The 21,851-nt window shown below is 38.4% G+C and overlaps 2 protein-coding genes across 3 annotated transcripts in view; one reads left to right on the plus strand and one right to left on the minus strand.

Annotated features, from left to right (window-relative positions):
* Window positions 1-840: 840 nt before the first annotated feature.
* On the minus strand, window positions 841-8,819 carry nrip3 (nuclear receptor interacting protein 3). Of its 2 annotated transcripts, none has more exons than XM_015397292.1 (8): window positions 8,677-8,819; window positions 7,069-7,226; window positions 6,621-6,788; window positions 4,992-5,074; window positions 4,779-4,918; window positions 4,635-4,687; window positions 2,154-2,242; window positions 841-1,792 (listed from the first exon to the last, which is right to left on the minus strand). In XM_015397292.1, the coding sequence occupies exons 1-8, from the start codon at window positions 8,735-8,737 to the stop codon at window positions 1,777-1,779; spliced, it is 768 nt and encodes a 255-aa protein (XP_015252778.1). In that variant the 5' UTR covers window positions 8,738-8,819; the 3' UTR covers window positions 841-1,776. The 2 variants fall into 2 exon arrangements, with proteins under 2 accessions (XP_015252778.1, XP_015252779.1); XM_015397293.1 differs by lacking the exon at window positions 8,677-8,819 and adding an exon at window positions 8,438-8,542.
* Window positions 8,696-21,851, plus strand: part of znf143 (zinc finger protein 143) — a 17,330-nt gene continuing 4,174 nt past the window's right edge. The window contains exons 1-13 of the mRNA XM_015397291.1: window positions 8,696-8,825; window positions 12,994-13,109; window positions 13,243-13,431; window positions 13,576-13,656; window positions 15,511-15,707; window positions 15,792-15,860; window positions 15,936-16,052; window positions 16,205-16,280; window positions 16,439-16,564; window positions 19,090-19,269; window positions 19,372-19,599; window positions 19,677-19,822; window positions 20,618-20,770. Coding sequence (XP_015252777.1) covers window positions 13,004-13,109; window positions 13,243-13,431; window positions 13,576-13,656; window positions 15,511-15,707; window positions 15,792-15,860; window positions 15,936-16,052; window positions 16,205-16,280; window positions 16,439-16,564; window positions 19,090-19,269; window positions 19,372-19,599; window positions 19,677-19,822; window positions 20,618-20,770 — 1,668 coding nt within the window. The 5' untranslated portion in view covers window positions 8,696-8,825; window positions 12,994-13,003. The remainder of the gene's footprint in view (window positions 8,826-12,993; window positions 13,110-13,242; window positions 13,432-13,575; window positions 13,657-15,510; window positions 15,708-15,791; window positions 15,861-15,935; window positions 16,053-16,204; window positions 16,281-16,438; window positions 16,565-19,089; window positions 19,270-19,371; window positions 19,600-19,676; window positions 19,823-20,617; window positions 20,771-21,851) is intronic.

Below are 21,851 nucleotides of genomic sequence, written 5' to 3' on the forward strand. Positions count from 1 at the left end.
ATCATATGCACTCGAAATAAGACGATGCAATTGTGTTTTCTTATTTTAAGTGTAAATTGTCTTGTTCCATTGGCAAACTACTTAATTTACCTCCTCAATCCAAGAGCAAAGGCACTTATTTTAAGAAAATATTACTTGTCTAGATTTGGATTTTTTTTTTACAGTGTACAAATAAAGGTTGGAACAAAACCAGGGGAGTGCACCACATATTTGTCGGGAGGAGTTCAACTTGTAGCTGTCCTCCTCCTTTAGCAGATTTTGGAAAACATTTGAGTCACTAAAAATGCTTTTGGCCACAAATATCCACATATTGTGGACACAAACTGTGCTAAGTGATCCGCATTGGCTACTGGACACTAGTTCTAGTAAAAGAACACCCATTTATGTGATATTAGAGTTATGAATCACATCTGCATATGATTTAAAAAAAAAACATAGTTAGGAGCTACAGTTATCTACCTAAACAGAAAATAGGAGACAACTTGTCCAAGCTTCCCATCAGGCCTGCCCAATCAGCCTCTGCTACATAAGAAGAGCTTAGTGTGTAAACAGCAGTGCCTTATGAGGTTATGTGTCTCTTCTTCACAACAGCAGGCAAAGAAGTGAGGGAGCACACTGGGCCAATTCAATTTTAACCCTTTAAAGCCCTATCCAAGAATAAAACAAAAACATAAAATTACTTTTTTTGGTTTGAAGTCCTTATTTGGCCTTTTAACAAAATATGTAAAAAGAAAAAAAATACATTTTTGATATTAATAATTTATTACTATGCGATAAGTCACGATTATTTTTTGTGTAGTCTTCTGCCCTCTGTTATCAGGTATACCTGATTGTGTACAATAGGATTTTGAGCAAAGTTTTTACCATTAAATTATGCAAAAGGTGTCAGACGCAAAACATTTCAGAAACCGTTTGTATCAAATATGACACATTTGGCATTACAGGGTTAAGGTAGAGGCACTGAGTCATTGCAATAGACAAAGATGTAGATAAACTCTTTACTTCCCTAATTCATAGGTAAATTCCCTGCTAGGAATATCAGGATTTTTATCCATATGTGACTGTTTTCCAGGTTCAACTTTGAAAACCAGTGGATTATTCCAACCGGTATGCCACGTAATCAAGGTAATAATTAAATAATAACTGAGCTTTATTGATCTCACATTGGAGAAATTAACTTCTGAGTTTAATCCATCCCCTTGGGGAGCAGTGGGCTGTCATTGTGCAGCACCCAAGGAGCAGTTTGGGTTTAAGGGTCGTTGCTCAGAGACCCAGAGTGGCAGTCTGTGGGAGTGGGCCTCAAACTTAGAACCTCAGGATTCCAAGCTCTATGCACTAACCACTAGGCTGAACTTCCCTTATTCAGTTTTAGTAGACAAAGATAGGTAAACACTGTTAGTAAAAATGGCTACAAACAGTATTTAGTGCTGCATTTTCTACTTTTAAATCTCTGCCTAAACTTTTCAGGGCTCCGTGATACAAGGGGTCCTTATTTATCAGCTGCTAGAATGAAAGAAAGGCAGAGAGAAAAGGAAAAGGTCTAGTAGAGCTATAGTAGTTAGTACCTGATCTACCCTCCAACACATTTTGAAGGAGTTCATGTGTCCCAAAATTTGTCAATAATTTATGGAAATTAAAAATACCTAAAGATTTTTTTTTAAAGGTAAAACCTTTTTTTATTTTATTTGAGGTCAGCAATATTGAATGTATAGGTTAAGGTTAAAGTTTGACTTCCCGCTCTTTGGACCAGTCTGTGTTGGGGGTAAACCAAGAAGATTAAAAATCCGGGTCACTGAAAAAGAAGGAGAGGCACAAAAGATGTCTGTTAGTTTGATTTAAGACCTCCTACAAAATAAAAATAGATTAAATTTAACACGTTATATTTGTTTTGGTGAAAACTGAATTAAATACTTTCCTTTATTTAATATTAAATAAAAATATATAAAAATATATAATATATAAAAACATACTCCAGTACTGTACAATAGGATTAAAATCAAATCTTAGTACCTACGTATGTAAATTTTGCTTTTTAAATTTTCTTTATACCCATCATATGTGTGTAAAAATGAGCTGAGGTATATATGATAACATGGAGTCTTGGCCTAAACTGTAAAAAATTAAAAACAAAAGAAAAATAGAGACTGTCTTACCTTTCACTTGGATGCATCTTAATAAAGTCAACCTGCTCCCTTGTGTTTCTCCCAAACACCAACATCTGCCTCTCTGTATCGATTACACACTGCAACAAGAACAGCAGCTATAACAAAGTAAGTCATGGCAAAGCCTACAGTGAACTATTTCATATATCAGCCTCTGCTTTCTGTGTATGTTTCTAAGACTCCCCGTTCACTGGGACCCAGCATAATGTGTTAAAAAGGAGGTCTTCAACAGGGGGTCCGCGACCCCTTGAGGGTCCAAGGACCTACTGCATGGGGGTCACAAAAGTTTTTGGTTGATTAGACTTTTTTTTTTTCACTAATTGAAATGTCTTTAAATACACATTAACATGAATTCAACACACTGTAGTAAACAGATAAATGGAGGCAGAAGATGTCTTTCAGTCATCAATGCACACATTCAGCGACACACAGAAGCTCTTTCACGATGGGCACCGTTTCGTTCATAACACCTGTCCCATCAACCAGGAATCAGAATCAGAAATACTTTAATAATCCAAGGGTTTCATTACTCCATCTGTACTAGAGTAACTATAGGACCAGTTTGATATAACACAATTTCATAAAATAGATATAATTAGAGGGTGCCCGCTCCATTTTACCATCAGTTTGGGTCCTTGACCTGGAAAACATTGAATACCTCTGTGTTAAAAGGTTCTTAGTCATGTTATCGGACATTTTTAAAAGTAATCCAGTAACTCACTGGTTTCATAGAATGTTTTTATGACAATTCACAGAATCCCTATAGTTTTTGCTCAATTTGTTGGTAAAGGGCGCCGAGGGTCTTTTTTTGGCTCAAAAAGGAGGATCAAAAGACTATAAGGAGGAAGCCTTATTTTATTATAATCAACTGGATTATGTTCTTTTTGCTCAAGGCATATACAAACTTGGAGAAACTCCAAATGCTCATTTTAGCAGCTGTTTTAGCATATTTGTCATTGTGGCAGGAAAAGTATTACAGTCAAGAATAACTGTTTCATCTGAAAATCAATGTCTGGCACATTTAATGCAGTATAAATGTAAACCAAGTGTATTTGTGATTTATACGTGAATATTCATAGGGAATGGATTTCTCACTTTTTTATCCACAATTTTCAGCTTCTCTGGTGTAAATCTGGCCAGTTGACACACTGAGGCCTGGTTTCTATTTCCAGTTAGCAAAATGGTTAAGAAAAGAGATCAAACTATTTATTAAACCAAAATTTTTTTGTCTAAACCTGCCTATCTAAAACAAGGAAAACTTCAGAAAACAACTAGATGTTTTTTTTATGTTTCTTTTGTTAACTTGCAAAGTTAGTAGGATAATACAAAAAATCTCTAATGCTCCAAATGCTCTTTTAGACAACTGCAGCAAAGAATGGTATGCTATAGTTACCCAGTCTCTATACGGGAAACAAGAGAGTTTAGAAGGCACATTGTGAAAAAAAAAAGGGTTTTCTGATCAACCTTGGTAACAAAAGTTCTGATCTGATTCCAGGGATTCAAATACTTTTGCTCTTTTACTACATGCAATAAGGGGATGTGTTGCGGCTTGCTGTGTTAAGACGTGCAAACCTTGTTCACCTTATTAAAATGAGCAGATTGTATGTTTCACTATCAGTTTTATTATATTAACCATTAAAGTCTATCTTTTTCGATTGGGTTTGACTGTATAAAGATTTCCTGCTGTGCCCTTGTATTGATTTGTGCCTGTATAAATTTTTATTTATCAATATATATTCTACTATTGTTATTTCTGACCGTCCAACTATATTTATATGACATTCTGTACATATTCATACAGAATATCTCTTCTTCTTTTTGCATTGTACCAATGTCTGTTTTGTTGCAACAATAACCGCAGATGTTTTTGCACCCATTTTTAGAAGTATTAAAAAAAGATACAAAAACTGCATCTGCAGTTAATTTGATTTGTAAAATCATTTAGTAAATTCTTACATTTGCATATCCGCCATCCATTAATTTGCACGGTTGTTTTTTAGAGTATGATCTGTATACACAAAGGTATGCAGGCTAAAAAATTTAAAAAAGAAACAGTTTGAGCAGGCTATCTAGATTTGACAAAGCAAATCCCTTTGCACCATCTTTAAAGATCTGCGCTCTCCATAAAAACAATACGCTTGCACCTGTTTGAAGACAATCTTTCTGAAGATCAGGCTACAAGACTCTTATGGATGCATATTTTCAAGTACATTGCAAGACCCATGATGCTGGGGGCCATAGATCTTCACTGGATCTTTCCCATATCAGGATAATGATCCCAAACAAACAAACGGCTTTCATCGGAAACCTAATCAACCTTGTTAAACCTTTATCTCATTTCCCAGAACTAAATCATATAGAAAGTACACATTATATTGTGACCAAAGGCAACAGATGGGGTGAGCCATTCATAAGCTCCTTAAAACCCCACCAAGACTGAAAGTAAATCAAGAGTAAATGGTAATAACTCACCTTGAGGTATTTTAAAGTCCTGCTGCCCAGGGTCATGAGTGGTTTGGTGCTTTCTGTAAACACATGTAACAAGTGGAAAACCTTATTACAGGGTTATATACAACAATATTTGGTTTTCTTTCTCTTCCTTGTTATTTTCCTCACCTACTATAAAGAATGAAGACATAATTTGGAGGCCTCCAATGGTCAGGCTGAGCTCCTTGATGAATCCATCGATGCAAAGTTTGCGCTGAAATGGAAACCAGTCTGGGTCCGTTTTATTCTCCTCAACCAGCAGTTTCAGTCTTTAAGAGATAGAGAATTAAGACAAGACTTTCCACTGGTTTTTATGACAATGAGTGGGTGAGTTCCACTTACCCTAATCTGTCCACAGTCACTGAAGACATCAAGTTCATCCTGCAGCCCGTGTCAATCAGCAATGTGACTTCCTGTCCAAAACACTGTAACAAGGACAAAATGGCTGTGAGACAAGAGGCAATGATCACTGCAGTAAGACGAGTGGAAAAAGGTTTAGTGACAGAAAAAAAAGAAATAAAAAATTTATGGAATAAAAGGCCCGTTTCAGCTATTTAAAAATATATATGGATTGCAATGTTATATTTGGTTACACATTGAAATAAACATTTAAGATGAAAATAATCCCACTTTAAACTCATGCAGAAAGACCACCAGCATGGATTCAAACCCACAACCCCTTCTGTTTAATAAAAAAAGATCACCACATCTGTGAACCTTGATCTAACACATGGGCATACTTTATTTCAAGGATGATGCCTTTACTCACATGGTTAATTCGTTCAACAGTAGTATCGGATCTATATCGGATATCGGCCAATAGGCTCTGCCCATGTATCGTATCGGATTGGATTGCAAAAAAATGGATTAGTGCTTCTTAGTCTTCGATTTAAGCCCAGGGGATCCCAAACTTTTCATCCAATGTCCACATAAATAAAACAGATTGGCGACCTCCTAAATTTGCATAGAATTATCTCTACCTATTTATATAAAAATATACAGTGAAATAATTAAACTGGTTTATACATTTATTTTCTAAAGTCATATGAAATTGCTCAAATTAAATCTATTTGTAATTATTTAACAACACGTTTGATAATAAATAGTTCATTTTATAATTGAGTGGTATATTTACTGCAACATTGTCAATCAATAGTGATAAAAAATTTACCATCAAAAAAGTAGTGTCTGCATATTTCATGCAACATTCAAATATGTGTATTTAAAGATAAATTTTGGCCCTCTGTACTGCTTAGAGATATTAGAATGATTATGAAATTAATGTCATGACCCTCGATTGGTGTTTAACATCCCTGCTGGGGTGTCTCGACCCTCGACCCCTGATATAAGCCAATACTTTGGTGTTTTTAATGTACGTTTCCAATCATTGTCCTGCTGGAAATTAAACCTCCTTTCTTTTCTCAAGTCTTTCATAGCCTTTGTACTAAGCTCCATCCATCTTTCAAATCGTTCTTTCTGCTAAAGAAAAAAATCCCAGTACTAGATCAATAGTAAGGCTCGGCACGGTTCATCTGTGGCTTGGTTCCCTGATAACAAAGAGGGCTTGTGCCTCTAGGTGGACATCCCTGTCCTGCAGGCTCCTACAGTATGTCTGCCGTTTCTATTTTCAGAATATAGATTAAAGAATAATTTCTGGGATTGGCAAAACAATTTTATATTCTAACCCTGCCTTTGACTTCCACACTACTTATTCTCTGAATTGCTAACTGTCATCTTCTGCGTTTGTGATGCTGAATTTCACTGATGATCCTTGTCAGACCTTTTTAGCCCTCAGAGAACAACCAGATTTATACTGTGATCCAATAGCACACACAATCTGACTTCATTCCTTTTTGTTATTCTGACACTCTGAATCCTCATGATATACTTCAGAGTTTGTGGCTCTAAGGTGAAAAAAGCTACAGGGGAGTGAAAACATGCATTCTTTTACGGATACAGAATTCCACCCACTTTACAAGCTACACAGATTAAATCTTCGCCCTCTTCATCCTCGTTAGAGAACTGCCGGCAGCTCAGCTGATGAACCCCTCTGCTGTTTGGGGTCACGCTGTGTGTGTCCATCCTGCCCTGGGATAGCTTGGCCTCCAGAAGCCTCCTCTGGAGAATATTGTGTGGCTGCTGCAGCATAGAGAATAGGGCACAGTCACAGAACGCAAGAGAACACGCTTATACGGTAATTAAATAAACCTTAATATTAGAAACCTATGTTCCGATGTGGCCCTTTGGCTTATAGCTTGTTTTTTTAAATATGCTTAAGCATGTCAAATGATATAATGTAGACCTTTATAATTTAAATATAAAGACTATTCTACTCCTAATTGCACAAACCCCCAAATGAATAAGAGGAAGAGATCTAATTAGGTCAGATATAGTTCGAGGTCTAAGAAAAGAGACGCACTCCCTGCTTGGATGTCCCGAGTTTCTTCATTCCATCCAGAGGCAGCAGATCAGCAGAGTCCCTGTGTAGGAACTGGATGGCTTGTTTCAGCCTCCTCTGCTGCCTCAGTGCCGCAGCATCTAGGACATCAGAGCTGCTCCGGTTTTCCGCCCGCATCCCTGTAAACATGATGGAGCCTGGTTTTGAGGAAACAGGCAGCTGTGTTTGTGTGTGTGAGCTCTTCCTCCTGTTCTCCTTCTGCCTGCTGCCGAGACAAGGAAACCCCAAAGCATGACGTCTTGTAGAGGAGGAGGGATAATACTCTCCATCGTGACAGGCAGTGAAGTCAGACAGTATAAGATGGGATTTATGCTCTGAACCTTCAAAATAAACCCTTTCAACAACAAACTATTTGCAACTCAGAATGCTATCATTAAATAATTCATACTATATAATTGTTGTACATACATATGATGAGTTGAACACATTTGTTAACATGGAAGGTCCTCTTAACCCAAAATCATTTCATCCATCCAGCCATCCATCCATCCATCCATCCATCATCCATCCATCATCCACCCATCAATCAATCATCCATCCATCCATCCATCATCCCTCCATCATCCATCCAGCATCCATCCATCCACCCATCTATCATCCATCCATCCATTGTCCACTCTTCCATCCATCATCAATCCATTTATCCATCCATCCCTCATCCATCCAATATAAGTCTATCCATCCATCCATCCATCCATCCATCCATCCCTCATCCATCCAATATAAGTCTATCCATCCATCCATCCATCATCCATCCATCATCCACCCATCAATCAATCATCCATCCATCCATCCATCATCCCTCCATCATCCATCCAGCATCCATCCATCCACCCATCTATCATCCATCCATCCATTGTCCACTCTTCCATCCATCATCAATCCATTTATCCATCTATCCCTCATCCATCCATTATAAGTCTATTCATCCATGGTTTTAGTTATTGTTTAATTGTAAACCATTTTTTCAGAAAATTATTTTATCAAAATACAATAGGAATACATATTACATTCACAATTCCGTCCACAAGAGCTCTGCAACTGTATTTGTAGTTTAGCTGCTGCAGCTAAATTTTTGACATTATATGCAAACAATGTTTCGCACCATACTTTTTTTTTTTTTATCATTTAAACATATTTAATGAGTGAGCTTTCAGACTCCGTTTATTGCTATGCGTCAACTCAATGTGAAATATAATCCCACTGAGCCTCTTTTCACTGCATTGCCCACATTCCCCCTCTCTTTCCCACACGACCTTGTTTTCAACATGGATGCCGATAAACCTGCACACACGCCCATGTTTATGCTTCAAAACAAGAGCATTGTAACCTTCGGTTTTGGCCCAAAGTCACAATGGATTCACATAGGCTGTTATCCGCACTCTTTCTAGATGGTTTAAATATTTTTTTTTCACGACGACGCAGCATAGTTGCTCAAGAAAGCTGAAAACAATACGAAAACCGGCGCGGAATGGCGTCTGCAAGGGGCCCGGGAGCCTGAATTCTTAGCCCCTAAACGGAGCGACACCTCCTCGGACCAATAAGAATCGATTTAACAAAACAACTGACCAATCACATATCGTGGTAGAAAAAATAGGCGGGACAGCACCGGAAAGTTTGCTTTTCCCATACATGTTCCTGGTCAGTGAACGTCGCTAGTCGTTTCCTGCACTGTTGCATGGTGGTCGAACAGGAGGAATTGTTGGAAATTTTCAGAGGTTAGTATATAAATTGGTTTTTACCCAGTGTGCATTATTCCCACAGCCATCTCTGGTGCTAGTGGGAGTGACAGGTTACGGGAAGGGAATTAGAATGGAGACGGAGGAAATGTTTAGAAACGGAAAAAAGACTTGTAGCGAATGAAACGTGCTTATATCATGAATTAGCTCCTGAATTCCTGGGTCTTGTTTTTAGTTAGTCAAACTTGTCTGGAAGCTTGTTGTGGAGCGCTAGCTTCACTCTAGCTGTTTAACATTTTAGTTTTAGACGATAGGAAGCAGCTTGGTTAAAGACAAAAATAAAAGCGACCCGGGCGACCGCAGCCCTGCAGGAAACATTTGCTCTCAAATCGTGAAAAACATCGTGACGGCACCGCTTGGCGTATTTAGCTGCTGCGTTAGCTCAACGGCTAACTGGCCGTTAGCTTATTCCGTTTGACATACTGTATCTGTCCTGCGGCCAACAGTCTCTAAATGACTATTTAGTATAGGGTGGTCATGTGGTGTTCGAGTAGTATCTGCCGAATCATACACATTTTGGATAGTTTTTTTTTCGTTTAGGCGTTCTTTTAAAAGGGAATTGTGCAAAATCATAGTTGTAGCCGAGGTTAGCTAACAGCTGACTTCAGTATAAGAACTAAACAAGCGCCAAACCAGGACAGTATGACTGATTATGCTGCACCGTTTTTCCCTTCTTCTGTTGTCCCAGATTTGTTTATTTTTTTCTGCATACGTTTAGTCTATTTTATTATGTATTTATGTATCATCCCCGCAATGCAGCAAGACACCTTCATCCCAGAAAATGATTATGAAGGGTAACAGAGAACCTAAGAGATGTTTCCATTCAGTTTGGATAATATTAACTGATTTTAAATGTCTTGAATAAAGAAAAGGATATGTTGATCATATTTTAGAATATTAACCTTATCTCCTAAGTGCTGGAAAACGTTTAACAAATACTCACATTGGATTTAGACTAGCTGATCTAGAGTATCATTATTTTAATGAAATCAGAGGCGTTGCCAGAAATTTCTTTTAAGGGTGGCCAGGCAATAACCAATGTAGACTTGGTCAATCTCCACTGTTCCAACATAAAAATTTACTAGCAAAACACCCATATTTTCTAAATAAAGACTACCTATACTTTCCTACAGCCTTTGCTAACAAATAAACGCATATATTTAAACATCTGTAATTTCAAGATAAAGGATATAGTGGATAAAACTCAGTTTTGAGTTCTGTGGCATAAATCTTTTCCATCGTCATTACTTACCTACTTGTATCAAACGTTATGCATAGAATTTATATTTGCAAGCACTAATATCTACATAAATTGATTATTTGAAAGGTTTTTATTAAAATTGTTATCTTTGATTTCACTGAAGACTCCTAGATGACTTGCAGGGACACATCCTTTTCTCTTTACCTCATATAACACAAAATCTAGTTCTGAAAATAGCATGAATTCTGTACTCTTCTGTATTGATGTGCATAATTAACCACAAAAAAAATGTTTTTGAATATTCCACTTGAGAGTATAACTGCTGCCACCATCTGTATTAGAGGGGGAAAAATTGTAGGGGTGGCCAGTGATTGGCTAAGGGGCCCCCATTTCCAGCTCTGCCCTTGAATGAAATGAGATTCCTGCGTGTATATGTAATGGCAAGGATACGGAAGAGGATTAGGGCCATTGAAAAAAACAATAAAAAGTTAACTCATTTTTAAATTTCATTTCATTATAATATGAGAAAAAAAGTCAGAATTCTGAGTTTAATCTCAGAATTTTGGATCTTAATGTAGATGGGCACCATGAAGGAAGATACGTGGGAGCACTCAGCTTCACTGAAAGATGTGAGTTGTTTTGGGAGGGTCAGTAACACATTGGTGAAAACTGACGAAATTAGGCAACTTTTTAAGTGCCTGAGGGTTCTCCGGTGATGCTATTTCATGAATGGAAGAGCAGAAGGTGATTAAAACAAGAGAGCTAGTCTCTAAAACAGACATGGCTACGGCTTAATGCTAACACGTGTGTTAGCTGTCAAAATTCTGAGGAAAAAAAGGTCAGAATTCTGACTTTTTTCCCATATTAACTGAAATAATATATAAAAATCTGTTAACTTTTTATTTTTTTCAGTGGCCCTAATCCTCTTCCGTACAAGGAAGAATTTTAACGTACTCAAACAAATATGTAATAATGCAGCAGTATGATGTTTAATACCTTGGACAAATAATCCTACTCCTTGAACTTTATCACATGTTGACACATAACATTAACTCTGTTTTTAACCTTTACTGGGGCATTCTATGAAATACTGTGAAAATCAATAATTTTAAGCCACGAGTGTTGTTGAATGACAGGACATGACCTTAGTTTTGTAACATTTAGAAATAATTTTTTTGTAACATTTAAAAATGAATTATCAATGGCATAGATCAATGTCATAATGTCATGTAATAAAAGGTCACTTGCCCTTATAAGTGAAAAAAAGATTAAGTACGTAACAAAAAACAAAACAAAGTGAAATAACCCTTTTTCTGACAACAAAACAGCATTAGAGCTGATACAAACTTTTTAAGTTTTCAAATAGTTTTCACTTATTAAATTTTTCTCTTTTTTGGTGTAATTTACAGTACGTAAAAAGCTAAAATATGTAAGAACTCAATTTTTCTTTCTATGCCAAAATTATGTGTACTCCTCTACATAGCAGTAGCTTTGCTGAATGGCTTCTAGATCTCACTGGGGGGAATAATGTCCCACGTTTCAAATCCCCAAAAGCATCGTTCTAACCATTGTATGGCGTGACAACATTCCTATTTAAAATCAGCTGTGCACTCAAACCAGAGGTCTGCAATCTTTTCTATACAAAAAATGCCTCCAGTCTGGATAGATAAAACTCTTGCAATCACAAATGTTAGGTATCCCTTTGATGGAAAACAATATCTACTTCACAGACATATTTGTTCATACATTAGCGTTTTTTTTTGTGGCACTTTTAGCCTGGGTTGTTAGTTTGCATCGCCCCCACCTGAACGAACAGACTAGACAAGAATTGCATCAAGCAGCCAAAAGACCCTTTGGTTACTATGGAGGATTGTTTTATGAGACAAATTATGAAATACTTGGAAAAATAGTCTTTTGAAAGAAAACCATCAAAAGTTTGATTTGCATTATTCCTACAAACAATAGAGGAAATTGATCCAATATGAAGGAAATCCCCTGGTCAAAGGACATGGCAAATTTCCAGAAAAAGCTTAACATTAAAAATAGGGAGTGTGTGTGTCCCTTTTTACTAGTGATGGTGAGATGAAGCCTCATAAGGCATTGAACTGTTTGGCCAAATTGCTTCAACAATCCCCACAGTTCATGAGGCTTCATGTGAACATGTCACCACCTACTGGTGGACAGCAGAACTACAGTTTGTAATAAAATCTGATTTATTTATTTATTTTATTTTTTTTGCAACTGTTCTTTTTTTCCCCTTTTAGGTTCTTTTGAAATTGTTAAAGGAATAGTACACCCAAAACATGATTAGCCTTCATTTTCTACTCACCCCCATGCTGAACAACACACAAGGCTGATCGTGATTAATCGAGTATTGAAATAATCGTCAACTAATTTAGCAATCGATTAATTGTTAACTGGAGTATAGAGACTAAGACAAGTCTTTATATATATATATATATATATATATATATAATCCAGAATTTCACAAGTGGAAAGTTTGCATTCTACCTGATTCATTTTGTAAAAAGTCTTCTTTAAGGAATCTTTGGCTACCCCATTGTTACCGTTTAATTGAAAAAATAATTGACAGATTAATCGATTTGCAAGATAATTGTTAGTTGCAACATTTGCTGGATGATAATGAGCTCCATAAACATTACAATACGCTTTTATTTTATGATGCTGAAATGACATTTTGTATTTCAATATATATCACAGATTGACGCTCCAAAATGTATGTACTCTGAGTTTCACCACAGGATATATGGTTTGTAAGATAAGAAGCTACATGAAGCAGGCAGAAATTTCATGTGCGAGTTGAACACAGGTGTGAAAGATGAATCGGTTGGTCGTGGTTTTTAGTCTGCTTCCTGTGCTCCTGTGTGTTAGCTGAGCTGTTAGCTCAGCAACAGGGTTAAATCGGCTATGTTTTCATCCCTTCAGCAGCTAAAGCATGCTCTTGGCCCAGATAAACCGGGACTCCCAGGGAATGTCAGAGTTTCATGATGCAGATGGGCAGCCAGTTACACTCTGCCTGGCAGAGGCTGTGACGGTGGCAGGTGAGTTCTCCTAACTTCTAGTGGTTGTAGATCTATGGTTTTATAACATCTTAAACATTTGTTCTTGAAACCAGTTCCCTTATACCCGTTAGATCAGAAGAGTTGGAGTTACCTTTGTCTTCTAACTTCCCAGATGGTGACCAGATTGAGAACATGGACACAGTGAGCCTGCAGGCTGTTACTCTTTCAGATGGTTCCACAGCATACATCCAGCATGAATCCAAAGCGTCCTTCTCTGACGGACAGATCATGGACGGTCAGGTGATCCAGCTAGAGGACGGCTCGGCTGCCTATGTGCAGCATGTGTCCGTGCCTAAAGCAGGTACAGTGTGACCCCCGGCATCCTCTTCCCTCTCAGATAAAGGTTGCACTGTAATGATATGAATTGAAACCAGATATTTATTCTGTTTTGTGGGAAGTGTTATTTTTTCGGTGGCTTGGTTTAACCGTCTGCTTTATGCTGCAGGCGGAGACAGTTTACAGCTGGAAGACGGGCAGGCTGTTCAGTTAGAGGATGGAACGACTGCCTACATTCATACTCCCAAAGGTAAACACTAGCTTCACTAGACAGATGGAGCTGTTTTCTTCTTGGGACATTCGGTTAAAAAAACATTATTAATCACAAATGGAAATTAAATGTTGTAACCTAAAGTTGCTTCTGTTTACTCCTCAATAATTCCCTGTCTCCCTTCCCAGAGGCTATTTTTTTATTTATTATTATTTAAGCAGTTCCTTTAGATCACAGGGTTTTTTATTTGGGAAACATTATACTGTTGCAGTAGGGATGGTTTTATTCAATAGTGGACATTGGTTGCATACCAACCTTTGCTTTGGTAGCGATCTATAGTGTTGTGATCATTTAAACCAGATTCACCTCCTTTAAAAACTGTGTGAGTTGAAACTCAGGTTTTAGGTAAAAGCTAACCTCAAAGGATGTGCATTCTTTAAGTCCAGCAGGTGAGTGAGGACATTAGTTCATGTGTGGTTAACACACAGCAACCAAATATAATTTCAGGAAAATAAATCTTTCTCATCACAATCATTTAGATTAGTTCTTGAACATCTAGTCCCATCCGTCTCTTATTTGGAAAAATAACACAATAATGGCACATTTGTGTTTGCCTTTGTGACTTCATGTCTAATTTTCAGTTTTAGCATACCTGCTGTTGCAAATAAACTTAATTTAGGTATAAAAGAGTTAAACGGAGCACACTAATGCACACATTTTTCATATCATGTATCTGTCGCATCTGTATGTTCTCTAAGTAGATGAAAAAGTAATGTTAAATCAACAAGATATGCTTAGATAGATCCAACAGCGGTAGATTGTGTTCATCTTCAGTCATAAAAGCTGCACAATATCCTCAGAAATGCATGAAAAAAAAGTATTAAAAAAAACTAAAGGTGTTTAAGTAGATCTTACAGATTATGGGTCCTTTTTAAAGTATATTTTTTTCGCAAGAATTTCCTCAGTCCTTTTTTTTTTTTTTTAGCTGCTTTTGTATTTTTGTTAAAATGCTTTTTAAATGTGAAAAATTATAATCTGTAGTCGGTTCTATAATGGCTACTTGAGAACATGTGCTGATATGTGGTGTTAAAATAAGATTATTTTCACTAAATCTAAAGATTCTTTAGGAAAATAAAACATTTTTGATATTGTTTAATTGTTAGTTTCAATGTTTGGCCTCAGAAAAACTGGTTATGGCTAATCACACCAAATGACACTAATCAGTGATGCTTGCATACTCTCTCTGAGGCGCCAGTATGATAATCCTGAAATCATACTCTTGTTTCTGGCTAAATATGCTAGTTTTAGCTTTTCCTAATGAAGTATTGCATCAGAAAAGCTTTATGGAAATGGAAAAATAAAAATACTCCCTCAAATTCATATGGTAAAATAAGTTTTATGCTTGCTTGAAGTGATTTGAAACACTCTTTTCGAATCAGCTCTGACGTAGCGAACTTTTACCTCACATGACCGATCAGCATCTTCCTGGATGTTCCTATTATTACTAGCTGACATGTTGACTTAAGAACAACTTACCAAATCCCAACACATTAATTAAAACATTCCTCCATTACTGATCTGTGGTCAGTGCTAGATTGCCACATCTACTTCCTGTTCAATACAGGCACGCACTTTATTTCAACATCACTTTGATCATTTACTTTAAACCAAATGGAAATAATGCAAATTTGCATATTTAGCAAACTCGCTAAATATGCACTAATTTCAATATTTAGCTAAACTCGCATTTTATTCTGATGGAAACATGACTGCTGTCGTAACAATAAGACATGAGCATCATAATAATTGGCATTTATTAGCCGATTGTTATTTTACTCCAGTCTGTTGTGATCTTCCTCATTTAGCTTTTTAATCCGCTCCTCCCTCTCCTAGAAACCTACGACCAGAATGGCCTGCAGGAGGTCCAGCTAGAGGATGGAAGCACGGCCTACATCCAGCACACGGTGCACATGCCTCAGCCCAACACCATCCTGGCCATCCAGGCTGACGGCACCATCGCTGACCTCCAAGCTGACGGTACAGCCATCGACCCAGAAACCATCAGCGTGCTTGAACAGTACAGCACCAAGGTGACAGAAGAGATAACTTTGCTGCCGTTTGTGTCGCTGTCTTCAGCTCCTTCATTAAAGAAATGTCCTATTTTTCCTCCTCAGGTAGAGAATGTTGAAAACCCTTTGGGGTCTTATGGGAGAGTGGAAGCAGACGGCGGTGTCCACATGAGGGTGAGATGTCGTTTCCTGTTTTCTTTTAACCCCTTTGATTGAAATCAGACGTTTAGACTGTGGATTATTGTTCAGATTGTTCTACAAGGTCAAGACAACAGGCAGCTTCGAGTGACAAATGTTGGAGAGAAATCTTTCCGCTGTGAATATGAAGGCTGTGGGAAGCTCTACACCACAGCTCACCACCTCAAGGTCTAGTTCTGCTCTTCTTCTGCCAACTGAAGGCATATTTTCACATCAATAATGTTCCTACTTCTCTTTTGTTTGTTGCTAATCATGTTTATTATTTCAGAATTGAACATTTTTGTGGAAAACTTACTTAGCTTTGCGTTCACATCTGGCAGGTACACGAGCGCTCGCACACCGGCGACAAACCATACGTCTGCGATTATCGGGGCTGTGGAAAGAAGTTTGCTACAGGTAGCTGCCGTTAAATCACAGTGATGTTTTATTTATTTAACATTACGTTTTATATTCAAGTCCTGAAAAGTCTTTGATAGCTACTAGCATGAGTTTAACAAATGTTGGGGGGTGGAATGAAAGCCTCCCTGACTCAACGGTGTTTGTGTGAATGCAAGGTTACGGACTGAAGAGTCACTCTCGGACGCATACTGGGGAAAAACCATACAGATGTCTGGAGATCAACTGCTGCAAGTCCTTTAAGACCTCTGGAGACCTTCAGAAGCACACCAGGACTCACACAGGTACAGTTGAAAATTAAAGGTACATAAAGGGGCTGATTGTATTTTCTAAGAATTAAGGGCAGATTATACTTCTGCAACCGCACACATCAAATGTCACTTGGGTCTGGTCGCAAACTAGTTTTGCTGGTATGCTTCTGCACCTTCGGTCTGGAATTTCTAGGGACGCACAGCTGTTTCCCACCAAAGCGCAAGGGGGAGCCTATTCGAGAACTCGCGAGAAGTTCGGTGGATGGTCATGAGAACTTCTGCGGCGCCGGCAGGAGTGTTTATCTTCCAAAACAACCATGGTGCGTCCGCAAGATATCACGGTCATGGAAATGGATCTAGAGTTGCTAGACATCGAAGAGGAACAGGTTCTGTTAATGGAGTTGGCATAAAGACCAATTAACCTTTCGTCGTAGTTGTCCATTGTATTTGTTCCTCGGTTTTTAAAAATGGTGCACCCCGGCACCGAATCGAGAAGGACGACCACACGGACAGCCGGAAAGGCATACCAAGGATCAATCACAGCTGCTTTTTGTCTGCGCATTTCCGCTTGACGTCTGTGCAGGTTTGTCAGGATTTTTTTGAGGTGTACAGAGACAGATTTGACGGTTGCAGAGGCTATGCGTCAGAATCATAAATTGACCTTTGACTAACTAATTTGATCTGATTTCTGTTCTGTTTTTTTTCTTTATATTGTGAGCCTCCTATGCACAGACTTGGTTCATTTTGATTTCTCCTTAAAAATTACAATGGAAGAACAACAGTTAAATATATATTTTTTATATTTCCCAGGGTTATCACCATGATTTTGTATTGTAGGGCTGGGGGTGCTCTAATGCATCCTGCTCCTTTTTCTTTCAATCATTCCTCCATGGTGGAGGTGACGTTCATACCTCTACTTTATATGCAAATGATCAGATCGACCCAGAGATGCTGCTTTGATCCACACACAGGCACAGCAATGCTGTGATTTATCGGGTAGAAAAAAACCCCCCCTCTGTCCGTGTCTCGGTTCGGCTTGACAGAGCGGCAGTTAGGGAATCCTTCTGAACATGGTTGCTTTCAAACTGGTTCTGTCTACTGGCGAAGCGTTGGCTCATGTGTTTCCCTGCTAGCAAGCTCTCAGGGTTGATGGCAGCTCTGAATGGGGCAGTTTTCATCATCTAACACTTTTCTTGCATAAAGGTGCAAATATGGAAGCAGATGTGTTCAAAAACATTGTTTTTGTGGCCGTTGGACTTAGTAAAATTCGGGGTATCGGCCTAATTTCGGTGTCCTGTGGACAATTCAAAGCATGAACATCCCACCTAAATTTCAGCATAGCGGGGACATATTTGAGGGCTGAAATGCACTGGAGAGAACTCCAAAAATTCCTGAAGTGACATACTATTTTAACTTGAGGCAACATTTAACAGCTTTAAGACGGGAAACAAAAACAAATAAATGTTTTTTAAATATACTTATATACTACATATCATTGCAGCATCTAATGTCAGCAGTTAGCATATCTATTTCCACCTTACTGAAAATGGCGGAATTTCCCGTCAACGATTCTGTATTTTACAACTAATTTCTGCAGCAAAATTACTTCAGACATATCGAAAAGATATCGGGGTGCAAACTCCTGATTGGGCAGCGTGTCAAAGCAGTTTTTTGGCTTATCTTTAGAGTTGAAGGCTGAAAGGAGGAAGAAGAGGTAGGAGAGCTTTGAGAGACATCAGAGTCCCTGCTCTATCCTTGCTGTTGACTGGCTGAGAAAAGAGGTAGTGTGAGAACTAAGGTATCGTTGCTTGGATCAACGATTCAAAGGGAAGCAGCTTTAACCTCACAAACCAGATCTCTGAGCTGCAAACCTTTATCTATGGTGATATTGGAGGATAAACAGTCCCTGCGCTCTGTGCTGCAGCGGTGATCGATCTTAACCCTTCGGTCTTTCTCAGGATCTTTCAGTTGATCCAAAGCTGTAGGGAACAGATCAAATCTGATGAACATTCAGAAAGGAGTGTTATTCAAAAATATTTGAAAGGACTTAGGAGAGGTCTGTTAGCTTCTAAGGAGAAAATGAACTTTTTATTTAGATTCATCTCTGCCTGGTCAGCTCTCAAGGACCATGGAGTTCAAATGAATCCAATTCTGGTTGACACCGGTTCTTCAGTACCGCTCTGGAAGTGAATGAAATCAGCTGTTGAAATTTTAAGCTTTGCCACAAGACTTTATTCTAGTACAAATGGGGCATGTGGTGGAAAGATGAAAAAATAAATAACTGCCTCTGGTTATTTATATGCAAAAGCTTTTTAAAATGGCGAGGCTATGAACAACAGGAGGGGTTGTTTTAAACTTCACACACACAAGCACATAATGTGCTCGAGGCGACGACACGTGGCTGTTATGATTAACCTGATGCCAGATGAAACGGTTGAAATTCAAATTTAAAGTATCCACCAACTAGGAATCAAAGATTCACTTTTAATATCCATTAAGGCTTCATTCTTCTGTCTTTTTTATGTAATGGAGGCTTAGTTTTCCTTCTTTGATTGCAGGAGAGAAGCCCTTTAAGTGCCCGGTGGAAGGCTGCGGCAGGTCGTTCACCACGTCCAACATCCGCAAAGTTCATATCCGAACACACACTGGAGAGCGGCCGTACTACTGCTCCGAGCCCACCTGCGGACGCTCGTTCGCCAGCGCCACTAATTACAAGAACCATATGAGGATTCACACAGGTCAGTTCAGACTCCACTGAGAGCTCAGAAACGTGTCTGCATGGATTTTTCTTCTTTAACGTCGTCTTTATGTTCTTTTTTTGGGTCATTTGTTCCCTGCAGGAGAGAAGCCCTACGTTTGCACCGTGCCAGGGTGTGAGAAGCGCTTCACAGAATACTCCAGCCTTTATAAACACCATGTCGTCCACACGCCCTGCAAACCATACAACTGCAACCACTGCGGCAAAACCTACAAGCAGATCTCCACGCTCGCCATGCATAAACGCACGGCACACAACGACACCGAGCCCATCGAGGAGGAGCAGGAGGCCTACTTCGAGCCGCCAGCAGGTCTGTGGCCTCTGCAGCTTCAGCAACGGCAGGAAGTTAATCAACTACAGATTGATAGAACTCCAATGATATTTCAGATGCCATTGATGATCCAAATGTGAACTACACAACGACTGTGGTTGGAGCAGACGAGCCTGGCTCAGAAGCGGTCCCTGTGGAGGCGTCGGAGGTCGCTGGTCAGCAGCAAGTGGCCTTAGTAACTCAGGAAGATGGAACGCAGCAGGTAGTGTTAGACTTGGATTGAATGTGCATTGAATTACACTACAATTACATTAGCTCATGAATGAGCCTGGAATGGCTTGAGAATGGCTTTGCCACCCTAAAGCCCTGCCCCCTGCTCTCATTAAGCCATAAAAAAGAAAAGAGAAATAACAAACGGTGAGTTCAGGTGTTTTATAAAATATGTGAGTCAGGAAATTGTCTATATACCAAACTGAACGATTGTTCTTCTCTACTTCAAAAACACTTTAGATTTTATAATTCTTTTCTTTTTTCTTTTATTCAATGTATAACATGGATGCATAAAAACTTCATTCTATTTCAGTGTTAAATGCTGTTTAAAGTAACAGATTATATTTACAAATTGTCTCCGGACCTTTACTGGTTGATGATTTTATTTATTTATTTTTTTAATTGCTGGGGTAACGGCATCAGAGCAAATGACTCAAAAAAGCTAAACCAGCTAATAAAGAAGGGTGGGTCTTTTCTAGTACCTCCTGTAGAACCTCTGGAGCTTAGTTCACAAAAAAGAATTTTTTATAAAGTGAATAAGATCATGAGCAACAGGGAGCAAGGTTTTTTTTAACAAATCCTACCTACAGTTATCAAGACCTGCTTAAAAAAAAAAACGATAGGTTACTGCAACATTTAGTTTCCCTTAGGGATTAATAAACAATTTTTGAATTTAAATTGCTTGCAAGAATAATGAAACAAAGTCTAGTCCTTTAACTAAATAAGGAACTGCTTCTGATTGGCTGTAAGTTTGAACAGTCTTTTCTCTGTATTCCACTCCTATTAGGTCAGCATCTCAGAGGCACACTTGCAGGCTATGGGTGGGACGATCACCATGGTAACCCAAGAAGGCACAACAATAACAATCCCAGCTCATGAGCTGGCAGCACAAGGCGCCCACTCCGTTACCATGGTAGCAGCAGACGGGTCAGATGAACAGGTAAACATTGTAACCGGGCTCTCTTTCTGACATTTTGGTTCTTTTTTTTTTTTTTTTTTTTTGTATTTTTAAATATAAGGGTCTAAAACTGAAACTCAGGAACATGATCTAAAGAGAAGTCACTTAACTAGACACTGTTGGTGCAATGATCCACTTTACTGAAAGTTACATGATCTTTGAGGCACATCTATCCAGTTTTTAAAAGGACGGGAATTAAGAACCATCGTTAGACAAACGATTGAAGCCTTTTACTTTCCAAAGGAAGTTAGTTAACAACCCAATGATTGACTATGATTTCATCATGATGATTTAATTTTATACGGGAGAAAGGACCCTCCTTTTTCATCATGATGCCATAGTGTGTTTCCATGCTTTCAGTTGTTTATTTTCTTCTAAATTACTCTTTTAGATTAGCTTATGTTAGAGCTATGACCATGTCTGGTTTTTATTCATCAGAGGTAACTGACAAACGTTAAGCTTCTTTTCTCAAAACAAAGTCTTAAAGTAGCGATTGATGCTTTGATGATTGAAATCCACTTTTAAAACAGTTTTTATTTTCGGTATTAATTCTTTTATTTTTTTTTTTTTTAAGCCATTCTCAATGTTGTTTTCCTGTTTTAAGTTTTTAAATGTCTCTTGGGTTTTTATTGGTTTTGCTAGAGTTCAGCATTTTTTTTGACATTTGAACTGATGCCCAATATTTGCTGCTGATATTTTTGGGCCGGATCTTGAAGATGATACTTGTTTTATCTTCATCCGTTTACATGAGAGGAATAAAAAAATTAAATCAAATGTCAGTTTAAAACGAATGAGAAACAAATTAAAACCAAACCTGAGCAATAATTAATGGAGGGAGTGGCAATGCCAGACCTCAGTTAGGGCTGCAACCATGGGCGTAGGTTTGCATAGGGACCATAGGGACATGTCCCTACCAAAATTTTGGAAGGACCTATTTGTCCCTACCAATAATTGGATGTAAACAACATGTTTATAATTTACTATACAGCAGCCGCTTCTTTTCCTCTCGCAGCTTCTCTGCCTGGTAGCTGCAGCTGTCTGCTCTTTCCTGTCCCTTTCACAT

This window comes from Cyprinodon variegatus, unplaced genomic scaffold (assembly GCF_000732505.1).
Source record: "Cyprinodon variegatus isolate N-32 unplaced genomic scaffold, C_variegatus-1.0 Scaffold849, whole genome shotgun sequence".
Taxonomy (NCBI): Eukaryota; Metazoa; Chordata; class Actinopteri; order Cyprinodontiformes; family Cyprinodontidae; genus Cyprinodon; species Cyprinodon variegatus.